At 45.6% G+C, this 16979-nt stretch overlaps 2 protein-coding genes across 2 annotated transcripts in view; one reads left to right on the top strand and one right to left on the bottom strand.

Annotated features, from left to right (window-relative positions):
- Positions 1–15704, bottom strand: part of LOC109689049 (uncharacterized) — a 595734-nt gene extending 580030 nt beyond the window's left edge. The window contains exons 1-4 of the mRNA XM_074053377.1: positions 10291–15704; positions 5523–5898; positions 2380–2462; positions 2141–2251 (exon numbers count right to left, since the gene is read on the bottom strand). Coding sequence (XP_073909478.1) covers positions 2141–2143 — 3 coding nt within the window. The 5' untranslated portion in view covers positions 2144–2251; positions 2380–2462; positions 5523–5898; positions 10291–15704. The remainder of the gene's footprint in view (positions 1–2140; positions 2252–2379; positions 2463–5522; positions 5899–10290) is intronic.
- LOC109686580 (uncharacterized) overlaps positions 1–16979 on the top strand; it is a 301371-nt gene that overhangs the window by 100979 nt on the left and 183413 nt on the right. The gene's annotated exons all lie outside the window — the stretch shown is intronic.

The raw sequence follows: 16979 nt of genomic DNA, 5'->3' as shown, positions 1-16979 counted from the left end.
ACGAAGTGTAAGAAACTGAGATGTTGCCGGGCCCAATGGCCTGGAGAAAGGGAAAGAAAGATCATGTGTTTCTCTATCTTCTATATTCAGGTTTACAGGGGTGATAATTTAAAGGACTTATGAAACCCAGCCCAGGCATGCAGGGTTCCTCAACATGAAGCTTAACTATGAATCTCTAGAGTGCTGCACCCCTTCCTGCACATCCCCACTACAACAGCAGGGTGCCTATGAAATAACAGCAGATAACAAAAGGAAGAACTGAATGTCTGACAGCTTAGTGAAGAAGTTTCCAGGGTACACCAGTGAATGATATACTGATGAGGTGGAGAAATGTCTGGGAACACACAGTCCACTGAGACCGAGTGAGAAAGAAATACAAACTTTGAGCAGATCTACAACTAACAAGACTGCTGCAATCATCAAAAAGGCCCCCCCCCAAACAAAAGACAATATAGCTGGTTGAGAGTACTGTGAAATCACCACCACCTGAGGCAGAATGAACATCAGCCTACTACTAATCTCCTCCAGAAACCACAGACAAGGGAAGACTCAGATTCACTCAGACACCAAATTTAAGCTGACAGAAAAGATGGGCATTAGGACAATTGCAGCCAATGTCCCTTGTGAATGCTGGTGCATAGAACAGCAAATTAATATCTTCACAAGGACATAGCAATCAAAATCCAGTGGAGCGGGCTTAGAGACAGAGACATAAATGCCACAACACAGCAGCACGCCCAGATTCCTAAATGTACATGGCAGAGCGATTTTGGACAGGAGGATAAAAATCACTCAATGGGAAAAGTGCAATCTTTTATTAAAAAATGGTCAGAAAACTGGAAAAGTAGATATCCACATGTACAAAAATGAAGTGAAACAATGACAGTGTGCCAAACTGCAAGATATAATAAGGGCTGGGGATTTGTTCTATCTCAGCATCAAAAGGAGGAGGAAAAGGAGGAAAGCTAGACCTACCCATTAAAAGAAACATTAAATTCTAGGAGGCTAAGAAGCAAAGTTCCTTCAGAACATGTGTTACTCAAAAGACCGTCTTCTGTAGCTCAGTGGTAGAACACTTGCCTAAAACTAACATAGAAATAAAGTGCCCCAGGTATACCGAGGAACTCAGAAAACCCTGTGTCTGACAAGGAGCTGATGCCGCCCCTCCATCGCCCTCCTCTCCCCTTCTTTCTCCTGCTGTTTGCTCCTCCCTAGAAAGCACAGCCTGCTCGCCTGGCCCTGGAGACCCCGCAGACTTGCACTTGGGGCTGTCCCGCCTCTGCACTAAGCTCAGGTCCCCCGCCATCTGCGTTTCATTTGTAAACACTGTGTGCACACAGGCCAAGGCCGACACCAACCACGTCAGAGGGACCCGCGTCTCCCCTTCCGCTCCCCCACACGTGTCCCCGCGGACCCCTTTACCATGCGAGCCAGGCAGTAAGTCCCCTATAAGGAGGCATGTCCCTCTGGTTCTCAGAAACCACAGACCAGGGTTCTCAGTGATGCACGGATGACAGACGCAGGAATTTCAGGTGCTCAGAGTTCTCCTGCCTGCTCTGAGAATGAAAGCACAGACTCTAACAGCAGAGGTTGGAAAGATTTTATTTGTAGAGAAGAGAAAGACTGCATATTGGGGAAGGCAGGGGGACCTGGAAACCTATGATCCCCGTGGGCCAGGGTGGGGAGTGGGTTTTATAGCCTTTTTTGCATTGCCTGAGGGCGCAGATGCAAACACGGGTTCCCTAGGGGGCAGAAGTGTCTCCTTGACCTCCCTCAGTCTGTCCTTCATCAGCACCAGGTGGCGGTGGAGACTCCGCTTCCACCATCAGGAAACTTGGGGCGCTCAGGTCTGCGCCGGGATGGGGACGGGGACCCCGCGGCCACTCGGGAGCCTCCCGCCACCTCCGCCGGCACCGCGCTGTGGGGAGACGCGGGGCTGCGGGCGCGGAGGGACAGGGGGCTCCGGCGGGGACAAGGGACAGGAACTTGGGGTCCCGGCTGCGGCCCCGCCCCGCCCGGGGACCGAGGGGACGAGCGGAGCGGCGCCGGCGGCGACTCTGCCACAGACTCCGGGGCTCACGCGGGGCCCAGTCGCTCTCAACCCCTCCTCGCCCGTGTCACAATTCCGCCCCACGCTCACCATTCCTGACTGCCGGTGTCCTGCTGTCCACTCCTGCTCCTGGGGTCAGCGTCACACAGCGACAGGAACTGGAGGGCGGAACACCTCACACGTACCAGGTCAGCAGCGTAGCTATGGCGGCGGAAAGGAAGCTTACGGGGGAGGGGCGGGCCTTTCTCCCTTCCGCCCTCCTGATTGGACGACTCCTAGGCTCTGATTGGCTACTGCTCAAGCTGAGTGACAGGAGAAGCGATGCCTACCTGGTGGCGAGGAGGCGGAAGGACCCGTTCCAGCTCTGCGCCTCGAAACCCACGCTTTCTTGTGGGCACCGCCCTGGTCTCACCTGAGGGAAAAGTCATTGAATGAGACCTGTGTCGTGGCTCTCCAGAGCGGCCACCTGCTTCTTCCTGAATTAGCTAGGCTCTTACTGCATTAACCTTCTGAAGTGCCTTCAGTGGGGACATCCCTGACTACAGAGGAAAAAGGCAGCCTAAGCCAGGACGGGCCTCGCTGGAGCAAGAGGTAAGTGCTCAAGTCACGCTTGAGGAATGGAACTTGAGGCAGTGGTTATGGCCAAGGCTTTGTCAACACGTTTTCTAATGATTTACCTATTTTCAGCCAAGAAAAAAAGAAAAGAAAAGAAAAACCCACAAGGGCCTGTAATTACCCAGTGCATGGGGAAACAGGTCTATAGAACCAATATTCTACAAAGATAAGTAAACTTGAACCAGCTCACACAGGCAGCCTCTGCATCCAAGTTACAGTGGAAACCAGAAGGAAATCCTCATTTAATTCAGAAGATTAAACTCAAGTGGCTCAAGTTGTGGAGTGCCTGCCTTGCCAGCACAACACCTTGAATTTGATTCCCAGTGCCAAAAACAAATTAAAAAATAATATATACATACATACAAGACTAGACTGATACCTGAACTATATCACTGGAGTGAACCACTCCTGGGCTGAGGCAGAGGCACATAAGAATATCACCCTAGGAGCCATCACGTCTAGTGTGTCCCCTCCTTCCAGTGTCCTTTAAAATCTTAACATTCACAACAGGGAACCCTCATCTGGAGTCACTTGTGGTTTCACTTAAGTAAGTTGTCAAATTCATAAACCCTTTCTCCAGGGCACTACATGAATGAACGCTTCTCTAAGGCTGAACTTCATAGGTTATCTGAATATATTCAATTTAGATTGATCAGAGCACCTCTAACCATGGAAAAACCCAAAACCATGTCCAGAAAAGAGTTTTATGGCAACCAGGCACATCTCAAAGGCCAGAACCTCCAAGTGCATCTGCTCGAGGGTCTCCTGCTCTCCCCAGTTCTGCAGCTTCTCACTGTCACTCATCCTTCTTCTGAGCACCTGGAGGCCACATTCAGGAAAGGCAGCTACATGCCCAGAACACACCAAGGGGACCTCACAGTCCTCCCTTTGCAGACTAAAGATGGAATTCTACCTGAAATCACTGGCCTCTAACCTGAGCCCCTGACTCCAAGTTATTCAACTGCTTCACAGCAACATTGATGAATGAAATGACATAAGGAAGTGGAATCCAATTCTTTGCATATGAAATGAGGACAATCCTACTTTCCTTCAGGGATGGTGAACACATAGAGGTATTGGAAGGTTGGGACCTCCAGGTGGGACATGCAAGATCCTCACAACCCCTTTCAACACATTGACTTATGCACGTGTTGCATGGGGCTGTGTCTTGTTATCATAAACTATTTATAGTATGTTGCTGAGACTCACTACTGATTTAGCAAATTTGCAAAAATGGAAGGGTAAGATTGTGAAAGTGTGACAGTGTACCCATGTTGTACAGAAATGTGTGTACCCTGAATACACAGTGCTTTGAAGGCCATCTGATGCCAGTGTTGTCTCAGGGACTGAGTCCATAAGCCTTTAGAATGAGACACCAATGAGAGGTATTTTCAGAATTCAGTGGAACTTTTTGGACGCCATCCTCTGTGGATCTCTTCAGACTCTTGGTGTTGTAAGAGCCCACACATTTTGGTTAGAACTGCACTGGGTAAACACAGCTCACTCCCTCTATGCAATATGCAACAGTGCTCATTCAACCTCTGGAGTCAGTCACAAATCTGATTACACCTATGACAAAACAGCCTGGGTCTCCACCAAACCTCTATACCTTATTCTGTTCCCAGCAGCTATGCAGAACTGTGTACATACAGCAACGTGACTACATATGCATGCTTAAAACCAAACCAACACTTTTGAATACTGGAAGTATATCCTCCAAGTTGGTGGAGGCCTCCCCTATCTTCCAACTGTAAGGACCCATGAGAACCCATGAAGATTAATGTCAAATATCCATGAATGGGATCACATGGTGAAATACTATTCAGTTTCTTCTGCCATGCATTCAAAAATATTTAGCATTTCCCACTGCCTAGGAAGAAACTCTTCAAGTGCCCTTCATGGTCATTCATGACCTTGGCCTCCTCCTGTGTGCTGTCATGTCCCAGAACTCCCTCAACCACTTCCAACTTGCTAGGCTGCCAGGATCACAGAGGTCCTTGACTCAGAAGGGCTCAGGGAAGGAATAAACAGACAAGACACATATTGAGAGGGCCAGAAGGCTGATGACCAACTGGCAAATTTTTTATATTTGCATCAGGCTTATAAGTAGTACAAAGTACAAAGTTATACAATATCTAGGAAACAATGCCCTCTACCTGAAAAACAATGTACCAATCTCCTAGGTTTCATAAATGAACCCTAGGCACTCCTAGTTTCACTAATGAAACACAGACCTCCCTGTTTTCACCTAGTTTCACCTGGTTTCACATACACAAACCTAGGCCTGGTTACTAAGTACATATTACATGTTCCTGACTTTTCATAAACAAATACCTTCAGGTTGATGTTCCTTTTCTCTAGACAAAGGGAGCCACTCCATGTCCCCTCAAAACCTCAGTGAGAGACATGGTGCACTTGCAGTCTCTGACCTTGTCAGGATCCTGCTAAGCTGCAACGAACTTGTCAGATGGTTCCCAACACTAGGCTCAGTGGACACACCATTGTCCCTAAAACATGTAGTCCTCTCTTTCCCTGATCCTTTGCACTCACTGTCATCTCTACCAAAAAGCCCCTCATCCACTTGCTTCCTCATCTGAATCATAACTGCACATTCCTTAGGTGTCACTTTAGACATCACTACCTCCAACTGTTTTTTCTAAGTCCCTGTCTGGGCCATTTGATGATCCTATGGTCCTGCACCCTCCAGAGCTTCCTCCAGGGACTTGTGTATTCTTCATAGTCTCTAATAGCTTCCCCAATGAATACTAAAAATCTCAGATGAGGATCCCTTTGTTCATAGTCATTGTTCACTCCCAGCACTTACAGTATTTCCGTAGCAAATAAACATGTAACTCACAGTTGCTGTGTCTCTGAGAAAACAGAAGATCAAGATGCTTGACAGTGTGGCAGGGATTACGAACCCTAGGGTGCTTTTGGGATGGTCGGAGCAGGGACACAGGGAAATCCAGAAGTAGAGACCAGAGATAACATTGATGGTGCTTAAAGGCTCCAGGGAAGGAACAGTACTGTTCAGTAGGAGCCCAGGTGAAAGTCAGGTGTGTCCCTCAGCTTCAGGCCAGATTCCAGTGGAATGAGAGAGCCATATCCTGTATGTCCTCTATGTCCCAGGTAGTCTATACTGACCCAGATCTGGATTTGTAGGGAAACAGAATTTGCCTCATGTATGTTCACTAATAGTGTGTTTCATCCTCTCAGCAGGAACCTGGAAAGGACTGAGAGAGAACAAGATCATTGGTCACCATGAGAATGCTGGGCCCCATGACATCACCCTTTATTGATGCTGATGGTACCAACAGGCACTTACGGTACCCAGAAGCACAACAGAAAAGGGGTCTGGGCTCAGGCAGTCACATGCAGTGAAGATGGGCCATGGCCATGATGCATCTGACAGATCTACTTCTCTGGCTGTCCCTACTAGAGCATGCAATTCCCATGACCTTGGTAGAGAAAATGGTTGTTGTTGGTTCCCATTTTTATGAAAAGGCACAGACAGCACTATGCTGAGGAAACATCTTTTTCTTGGCTCAAGGATGACAGAGCTCACCATGTCCCACCGAAGCAAGCATCAAGTCCCTTGGAAACTTAAGATGTCAAGGAGAAGGCTAGCATAGGCTCACATCTCAGAGGATCATCCAGTCAATCTCACTTACTTTGCAGAGGAAACTTAAGCTCAGAAAGTGTGAGTAATCAGGCCGAGTTATCTTGGTAGGTCTGCAGTCCTGGCAGCACCATGGCCCCACTGTGGCCCCACTGTGGCCCCACTTTTGACTGACCAGGTCCTGGTTGTCTCTTCTACTGTCATTTTGATACAGTTGAACTAACTCTCTGAAAAAGCCTGAGTTTGGGGACAGGCTTGTGGAGTTGGACAAGTGACAATTATGCTGTTGCTAACTCTCAATCTTGGCAAATAAACAATCAGTGTAGAAGGATATAATTTTCAATGCACACAGGACATGTGGCACAGAGTGAGTCATTTGTGTGACAGTTGTGTCTCCTCCCTTTCCCTCTGTTAGCACATCTTTTTGTCAATTCTACAGCACTCATTCATTGGAGACATTCTCTGGGCCTGTGGCTTCAAGGGTCACAGAAAAAAGTACCAGTGGAAAAAACTTCTCATGCTATTGGAGAAATGGGAAAGACCAAGGCAGGTAATAACAGGGTGATCATACTGGTATGAAATAATTGTGAATATGGCCAGGTGCTGGAGGATCGTGCCTGTGCACCTAGCACAGAAGATCTCTGTTTGAAGCCATTCTGGGCAAATAGTTTGAGAGACCCTATTTCGAAAAAACAATCAGAAAAAAAGGGCTGGTGGAGTGGCTCAAGGTGAAGGCCTGACTACACACCCCAGTATTGGAAACAAAAATTGTGAATATGATAATAGAAAGGGTGAATAATCTTCCAGGAGGATGGAATGATACAAGGTAAGGAATGAGTGACCCTCAGGGATGCTTCAAGACTCAATGGGAAGCAGGACTCAAACAACCTTCCAAGAGCAGTGGGGAATAGAGCAGACAAATGCTTTCATGAGAAGAGACTGGAGGACAGGATAAGGTGATCACACATGGCTCCAGCTGTCTTCTCTACCTCACCCTGTGTCCAGTGTGAAGCTAGACTCTCCCAAATGCCCTACCTCAAAGACCTCATGAGTCTCCCAGCAGACTTAATGAAGATAGCAGATATCATATGGAAGTCACTGTCCCCAAAGATGCACCTCAGTATGTAGAAGAGTCACAGGAGTCCCTCATTAACAGCCCCTTTGACAAGGTGCAAAGTGCTGCATCCTGCCTACCTGGGGTCTGTTCCATCAATCACTTTCATAGTTGTGAATGTTGATCATAAATTGTAAGATATCTGAGAACTACTTATTTTAAATAAATGAACTGAGTGATGTCACAGGACAGGAAACCAATGTAGTCGCATAATCCAAACAAATAAATAGAATCTAATTGGATTGTGGGCTTTGGGTCTCCAGCCAGGAAGACTCATAAGTAGGTAGAGATATCCATCTGCAGGGAATGCCCTAATAGCTCAGGTCAGAGAGTTCAGACCAGGACTCAGGACCTCACACTTGCTCGGCAGGCTCTCTACTACTGTCATTCCTCTTTGTGGGTATTTTGTTTGTTAATTTTTTGGGACAGTGTCTCCCTATGGAACCCAGGCTGGCCCCAAACTTCCTACCTTCCTGCACCTACCTCCCAACTGTGAGGAGTGCACCACCACACCACCACACCCGACTCCCAGTCATTTCTATAGCTAAATTCTGAGCATCTTAGAAATAAATTTCTCTTTCACAAAGTCTAACTGGCCTCAGGTTGAATCCTCATGAGGTTCAATTAGATCCTTCCATTTGTTTAAAAATTTTTTTATTAGCATATGTCATTGTACAAAGTTTCATATGTATATTTCTGTACATACATATAATATGCTTCAATCATGTTCTCACACACACACTCACTTTACCCTGCCTACCTCCTGTTTGCTTGTCCAAACTAGCCCCACCCCCTTCATACTCATGTCTTTATAATCTTAGATCTAGCCTCTGAATACGACATTAAACATGGTATTTGTCCTTCCAAATTTGACTTAGCTGGCTTAGGACGATGATCTCCAATTCCATCCATTTTCCTGAAAATTATATAATTTCATTCTTCTCATGACTGATTAATACTGGATTGTGTGTAAGCATGTTTTCTTTATCCATTCATCTGTTGATGGACACCTAACTTTGATATGGTGAACAGTGCTGCTCTAAACATGGATGTGGAGATGTCTCTATTGAATCGATATTTACAGTACTTCAGGAATATGCCCAAGAGTGGATCATACAGTGGATCTATTTTTAGTTTTTAGTGGAACCTCCAGACTGATTTCCATAGTGTCTGCTCTAGTTTACATTCAATCCCACAGTGTCTGAGGATTTCTTTTCCCCTGAGACATTACAAACATTTGTGGGTCTTTGTTTCCTTGATGATGGTCCACCAGACTGAGGTGATATGCAATCCTAGTGGAACTTTGATTTACATTTAAGGAAATGGCTAAGGAATGTTGAACAATTCTTCTTGTTTTTATGGCCATTTATATTTCTTGTTTTGAAAACTGTCCAATTCATTTCCTTCTTTAACTAGATTGTTCTTTTAGTGGTTAATTGTTGAGCTCTTTATATATTCTGGACAATGACCCCTTGTCAGACAAGTAGCTGGCAAAGATTCTCTCCCACTCTGTAGGCTGTCTCTTTACTCTGATAACTGTTTATTTGGTGTGCAGAAGATTTTCAGTTTGACACAATCCCATTTGTCAATTCTTTCTTATTCCTGAGCTATTGGAGCCCTGTTCTGAAAGTTTTTGCCTATGCCTACTTCAAATGTTTTCCTGTAGTAACTTCAGAGTTTCAGATCTTATATAAAGGTCTTTAATCCACTTTGAATTGATATTTATACATGGCGAGAGATAGGGAACTCTTTCAGTCTTCTACCCTTGGATCCAGTTTTCCCAGCAGCATTTGTTAAAGCAACTATCTTTTACCCAACATATGTTTTTGGTACCTTCGATAAGAATCATATGGCTTAGCTGGGTGGGCTTACTTCTAGCTTCTCTTTCTTTCTCTCTCTCTCTCCCTCTCCCTCCATCCCTCTGTCCCACTCCCTCTCTCTTTCTTCAAATGCATACCGTGCTGTTTTTATTACTATAACTATGATAATTTCAAATCAGTTATTGTTATAACTAAAGCATTGCTCTTTTTGCCTAGGATTGGTTTGGCTATTCTGGGTCTATTGTGCTTCCACGTGAAATTTTGATTATTTCTTCTATTTTGATGAAGAATGTCATTGGCATTTTAATGGGGATCGCATTGAATTTGTATATTGATTTTAGTAGTACAGCTATTTTCAGAAAATTAATTCTGCTAACCCATGTGGGAAGATGTGGGAAGTCTTTGCCTCTTCTAGAGACTTCTTCAATTTGTCAATGTTTTAGTTTGCATAATAGTTGTCTTTCTCCTCCTCAGTTAAGCTTAATTCTAGGTAGTTTATTATTTTACACTATTCTGAATGGTATTGTTTCCCTGATTTCTTTTTTTTTAATTCATTTATTCACATGTGCATACATTGGGTCATTTCTCCCCTCTGCCCCCTCCTCCACACTCTTCCTGATTTCTTTCTTAACACATCCATTATTGGTATATAAAAAAGCTAATGAGTCAGATTTGGCAGTGTACACCTGTAATCCCAGCTAATTGGGAGACCTAGGTTGGAGGATCATGGTCCATGTCTGGCCCCAGGCAAAAACGTGAGACCCTACTGGAGATGACTGTAATCTTAGCTGACTGCAACCTCATCTGCTCCACACACTGGGGCAAGCGTGGAGCCCACAGAACCTGGGAGCACTGCCTCTTTGTTTCAGCACTATACAATGCACTCAAATGCCTGTGGCTGTCGCAGGCCTATGCTGCCACCTGGTGGCTCTCAAGGCATAGCCACATTCCCTTGGCTCCTGCAGTCACTGCCCTGATGTAGACTCTACAGCAGCTCCAAGCCCCCAGTTCCCCTGAGTTTGCCCTGGTGGGGTCTCCAGTGATTGCTCCCATCCTGTGTGGCAGCTCTCACCTTAGCCACTGGACGATGTGGACAGCCTTTGACGTCTGGGTGGAAGATGCCACAGTTCCACAGCTGTGGCACTCTGTGTACCTGGAGAGTGAGCTCCACGTGCACTGAGACTTCCGGTGGTGCATTCCAATGCAGTGAACCGAGCTGAATGTTGGGCCACTTGAACGGTAATGGGAGTGGCTGAGGGCTGTGCGGGAACACAGGGAACAGATCCAGTGAGCCTCACGTCCCCCGGGCCACTCCCATTGAGTCCTTCTGTGCCCCAGCACTGTGGACCTGTGGTGGGAGAGGTACATTTGAAGATCCTTGTGACCTTCAGGTCACTCTCCTATTGCCTTGATAAGCATCTGACTCTACCCACACGGATCTAAGTGAGCACGCTTGAAATACATTTGATTTTCTCCCTCAACCTCTTCTTTTGTTCACTTCCTAATAAAAGATTTCCAGATACTTACATTCTATTCTATTTTGATCACAACATACATTACTCTGTAAACCCTTTCTCACTTCTTGTATTTTACTAGAAGCAGGAAGAGAAACCACACAGCCACCCAAACACAGCAGCTTAGATATCTTCTCTGCAAATTTCCTTAGTTCATCACTTTTTCTTGGCAGTATTTTGGTTTGTACTCAGAACTTCACAATTGTAGAGCAGGCACTCTACCACGGAGCCACACCTCTAACCCTTTTTCTGCTGGTTATTTTGGAGATAGTGTGTTGCTTTTTGCCCAGACTCATCTGGAGGCGATGCTTCCCACCCTAGCTGGAAGGAGAGGTGTGCACCACCATGCCCAGCTTTTTGCCATTGGGATGGAGTCTCACAGACTTTTTTCCCTGGACTGGCCTAGAACTGTGAACTGCTCAATCTCAGCCTCCCAGCTAACTAGGATTATAGGCATGAGCCACTGCACCCTGCCTAGTGGATTATTTTGAAGTTCTGCCTTCCATGAAAGCCTGGGGCACAGACACCATTCACACAATTTGTCTGCCACTTTCTCATAAGAATGGACATTTACCCAGTTTCACACATGACTTCCTCATGCGTGACTAGGACCTCATCAGTGGCCTTTGCTGTCCCTATTTCTACCAACATTCTATTGGAGGCCACATCCGTAATGTCTAAGGGGCTTCAGGCCTCCCCCACAGCTCTTTGCTTCTCCACATCCCTCGCCAGAACCTCCCTTAATGTCCAGAAACATCAGTGCAGGCTTTTCCAGTATTCATGTCAACTCCATTCCAGGCTCTACCATGTATCCCACAAAGCCATCTCCCCATTTTAGATTTATTATAACATCCCATCTCTCTTTCTTCCATGCAATTTGTGGCTTAGTGTACATTGTGTGCTATAATACAATACCTGAGACCAGTAACTAACATGAAACAGGTGTTTCTTCAATGTTCTGGAGGATGGGAAGTCAAATATCGTGGCACTGGCATCTCATGAGGGTGACCTGCTACATCCTTACAAGTTATTCACTTTCTCCTGAAAGAGAGTGAACTCATGTCCACAAGTTCACTTCAGAGTAGCATTAGCTAATTCATCAGGGCCCAGCCCATGAAGACTAAACACCCCTCAGAACTCTGTGCCTTGGACCTGGGCACAGAGACTCATGCCTGTAATCCCAGTTATTCAAGAGCTGGAGATTGGCTATTTTGCTTACTGGTGAAGGACATCATTGGCTTTCAGATGGAAAACTTTTTGATGAGTTATCATGTGATGGAGAAAGTGATCCTACTCTCTCCACTAGGACACTACTCACACAATGAAGACACACCCTTGTGAAATCAAACAACTCTAATTACCTCTTAAATTAAGGCCTCAAATGCAAACTGCAAGTATAAATGGAAAGTGGTGAATTCAGCACATAGTTTGGGGCAGACAGAAGGGAGGTCACAAAAGGAGCACTGCTGAGCTAGGAAGTGGGACTTGATTAACAGAAGGTGAGCAAAGTTCAAGAAAGGGGAGATGCAATTTTAGAATTCCAGGGAGAAAGGAGACAGAGCAGGCTGTGTATTTGCCCAAAGGAAAAAAACCAGTGCCACAAATGGCACATGGGAAGTCACTTAAGTTATGCAAAGAAAGTAGAAGAGTGATTCTGAACCTGGAGAAAGGTGGTGAACAAGTACAGTCCCAACAGAAAATACAAAATAGGTGCCCAGCCAGTATGGCGGACCTCAGGGACATTGGAAAGGGAAGGAGGGCAGGCCCAGTGTCCCCCTGAAACACTGGCTGATGACATACATCCCCTAAGTGGACCAACAGCACACAGACACAACCAGTTTTCCTTCAACCAGGATATAAAACCCTTACAATATCCACTAGACACAGAGCCTCATGGGCTCAGCCCTTCTGAGCCCCTTCCCATGTGCATGGAGCTTTTTACCCCTTTCCTCTCTGCTTCAATAAGTCATCACATACATTAAAGCGTTCAGCCATTGAAAACTGGTGTGCAGAGACACACAGTAGTTGCTGAAAGAGTTGCTTTCTGACTGCAGTGAAGTTCTTAGATGTGAGGTCCACATGTTATATTTCTGTATCTCTAACTATAAATGCACTGGGCTTATACTATATCTCTATAGACACTCATGATGGACAAAGTCACAGGCAGCGAAGTCTGCAGTGCCCCCCACTGTCCCCATCCACACAAGAGCAGCTGCTGACATCGGGCTTAAGAGATGAGTAAATTCTCACCACTTGCACAGTGACTTTCCATAGAAAAGGTGGATACACAAGCCAGCTTCCATAGTGTCATCTGCTACCACAGATTTTCTTTACTGTCTTCATTTCCATCTGATGAAGAGAAAACTGAGCATTTCTCCTCCACCATGTGCATCTCACAAATGAATCAGCACTGCACGGGGAGAATTCATTTTCCCACTGGTTAGTAACATAGAGCCAGGATTATTTGTCATTTGTGGTCTACACAGCTGGTGTGTAAGCACACTCATAGGATATACAAAAGATCTACTTTCCAAGTGAGCAAGGATTGCATCAACAGTGATATTGTCTCTGTCCCTTGCTATCCTTGCACTCTGACAGTTTACCTAAACATACTGCTCTCCTACATCAGGGACTGAAAGAGACGTGTTCCATAGCCAGCTGTGAACTAAATGAAGTTAGACATTTTAACTGAGGCAAGGATGACCAGAAAGTACAATGGTGTCACATAAGAGTTTTCGCAGTTAAGATGGTAGGAACCAGTGCTCCCTGCAGGTGGTGGGGACCCTTGGTGTGGCCACAGGTCTCAAGATGGCTTCTGACTGGACTGTGACCCAGGTACTGGAGACAGTTTTGGGTCTTCTGAGGCTCCTTTGTGCCACAATTCAGGCTGCAGATAGCTAGCGGCAGCAGAGAACAGGACCTGTAGATGGACTCTTCCTGGGAAGCTTCGCTAATCGGCACAGCTAAACAGTGTTCCTCTTTTGTGTGTGTGGTGGCACTGGGTTTGAACTCAGGGCTTCACATTTACTAGGCAGGCACTCTTACGGCTTGAGCCACTCCACCAGCACTCTTTTCTGTGATGGCTTTGTTCAAGATAGGTTCTTATGAAACATTTGCCCAGCACTGACTTTGAACTGTGATCCTCATAATCTCTGCCTCCTGAGTAGTTTGGATTGCAGGCATGAGCCACCGGTGCCTGAATGACATCACCTCACTGTGGTGGCTGGGACTCGGCTCCAAATTCTTTGGACTCAGCTCCAAATTCTATATAGAGAAGGCAAGGGGTCTGTGTCTTCCAATGGCATCAAGACAAGAAGTGCCTGTAAAGTCTAGGTGGCACTGCCATCCAGGCCTACAAAGGAGTCCAGAAGCCTCTCCCATGGAACTGACCAGAGTCCAGGCCACCTCAATGGATTGAGATCCTGCACTCTGCAAACCACCCAAGATGGAAGTCCAGTGATAGAAGGCAAAAACCCCACAGACCCATAATCTCAAGCCCGGTGAGTTGAATGTGCTCACACTCATGGCTCCCAGAGGGCTTTCTCTTCTAGACACTCCTCTTTTACCTCCTTGCTCTTCAGCTGGCAATGCTCTTTGGTACTACTTGAGGCACTGATGTGGGAGGGATGTTCCTTTTATATGTCACAAGGCAAACACTCATCTTGCATAACCTCTCCTGTACTAGTTTAACTTCAGTTTGGTTGAGAACTTGCTAAGGACACTAAGTCCACTGATTTGCTATTGTCAAATAGATGGTGAACTATTTTGGAGGGTGCTAGGGTTCCAACCAAGGGCCTGCATACTAGGCAAGGGCTGTCCCACTGAGCTACAACCCAAGCCCCTGGATGCTGAGTGTTTTTAAAGTAAAGATGAGGAATTCCAAGATGGCGGCTAGAGGTAGGAAGCAGAAAGCGACCCTCCTATAGTGAAATCTTGGAGAGACGCTGGAGACACACTTTGCAGGCATAATCACCGAGAAAAGGCATAACTTTGACTCCTCCACACCTCCAGCCGGCGCAGAGAATCTCCACTTCACGTTAAACGGAGAACCGAGGAGGCCCCCGGGGCCGCCAGTGGCCGGTGCCCATACGGCTTGGGAAGACGCGGACCAGGTGAGCTTCGCGGTACCGCGGTTCCCCCACAGACAAGCCTGGGCCAGAGCAGCATAGCCCCCTGGACAGACTGACGTCCACCCGGGAAAAAAAGAGAAACTGAGTACTAAGCAGTAAGAACAGTTAAGACACGCTGGAAAGAGGGTGGGGCGCCCTGAGCGCTGAAGATTGGGGGAAGGGAATCCTTCCCGGGACTGTAAATAAACGAGCCGGGCGGGCCGGAGAGGCTCTGGCAGGAGCCGGGCGCGCCCAGCAACCAGGAGCGGGGACGCTTGTGAGAGGAGGGAAGACCCACTTCCCACGTGAACTGTAAATAAACACGCAGGCCTGACAACGCGGGGCAGTGTCGCCTTTCCCAGTGCTTGGAAAGGGAAAAGCCTGTAGCAGAGGCCCCCCTCCCCCGCACAAGAGAACTCTGAGCAAACAAAGCCTGTGGGACCAGGTGAGCGCTAGCTCACCCCAGAGATCTGCATAAATAACGCCGCCAGCTACAGGCTGAGAGCAGCAGGCAGGCAAGCCTCAGTTGCAGATACCACACTCAGAACTGCCTCCAGACGCTTTTTTTTCTTTTTCTCCCTACCTTTGATGAGAGAACAGCCGAATTACACCTGCAAGCCGAAAAACTTACTGAAACTGTATTGCATTTGAACTGGGGACACTTGGTGGGTTTTTTTTTTTTTTATCCTCTGTGTGTGTGTGAGTGTGTAGTTTTGTTCTACTTTATGCATCCCCTTTGATGAGACAACTACAGAACATCTGAGGCACCAACTCCAGGACTGGAGATTGAGACGGACATCCAAATTATTAAGACTGAAACTGCATTGCATATAAACTTGGAAGTTTTTGGTTTTTTGTTTTTTTTTTTTTTTTTTAATTTTCTATTTTCCATTTTATTTTAATTCATTTTTATAAATAGATATTACTTTCATATACTTATTTTTTATTTTTTTATCTTTGATTTTCAATCCTCTCTCTGTCTCTCTATTGTCTGTTCAGCTTACTGTCGATTAGTACACTAACACTCCCTGTTTATACCTTTGAAACTCTCTTGTCTGATACCTTCTTCTGCTTTCTCCCTCTTGTCTGTATATTTGTTTTCCCCTTTTCTTTAACTTCTTGCTTTCCATCTCAGCTCACTCTTCCATTCTCAATATTACCATTGTTATTATTACAAGCTAGAAAATACTTAATTGCACACAGTACAGGGACAGTAACAACACCAAGGACAATGACAGGAAGACAGAAAAAACAAGGAAACCAGTTTCCCCACAGCAAAAAATTAGTACAGGAACCAGAGGGGAATGAAGAGAACAGAAACTCAGATGCAGACTCCAACAAAATGAAGATAAACTATGCCAAAGGACCCAATGAAGCCCACAAGAATAATTTAAAAGAAGACATACTACAAATACTCAATGAGAATTTTATAGAGATGATACTGGATAGGGTCAACCAAAATGTACAGGAGACACTCAAGAAATTCCAAGACAATAAAAATAGAGAATTTGAAAAAGCAAAAGAAGAAATAAAGGAAACCATAGAAGCACTGTATAAACACCAAAGTGAAAGAGAGAACACAATGAATAAATGGATAAATGAACTCAGGACAAAAATAGACAACAATAAAGAAGAAAACAGCCAGGATATGGAAAACCTCAGAAAAAAGAACGAAACAGAACTGCAAAACAAAACGGAAGGCCAATCCAGCAGAATAGAACAAACAGAAGACAGAATCTCAGAACTTGAAGATGAAATGGTAATTAAAGGAAAAACTGAAGAACTATTAATTAAACAACTCAAGACCTGTGAAAAGAAAATGCAAGAACTCACTGACTCCATCAAAAGACCAAACTTGAGAATCATGGGCATCGAAGAAGGAGAAGAGGTGCAAGCGAAGGGAATGCGTAATATATTCAACAAAATAATAACGGAAAATTTCCCAAATCTAGAGAAAGATATTCCCATACACATGCAAGAGGCCTCCAGGACACCAAACAGACCAGATCAAAATAGAACTACTCCACGACATATCATCATTAAAACAACAAGTTCAGAAACTAAGAATATTGAAGGCTGTAAGAGAGAAAAAACAAGTAACATACAAAGGTAAACCCATCAAAATCACAGCAGACTTC

Source organism: Castor canadensis, chromosome 14 (assembly GCF_047511655.1).
Source record: "Castor canadensis chromosome 14, mCasCan1.hap1v2, whole genome shotgun sequence".
NCBI classification, from domain to species: Eukaryota; Metazoa; Chordata; class Mammalia; order Rodentia; family Castoridae; genus Castor; species Castor canadensis.
Note: the sequence above shows the minus strand (reverse complement) of the source record. Positions and strands in the feature narration are given on the sequence as shown.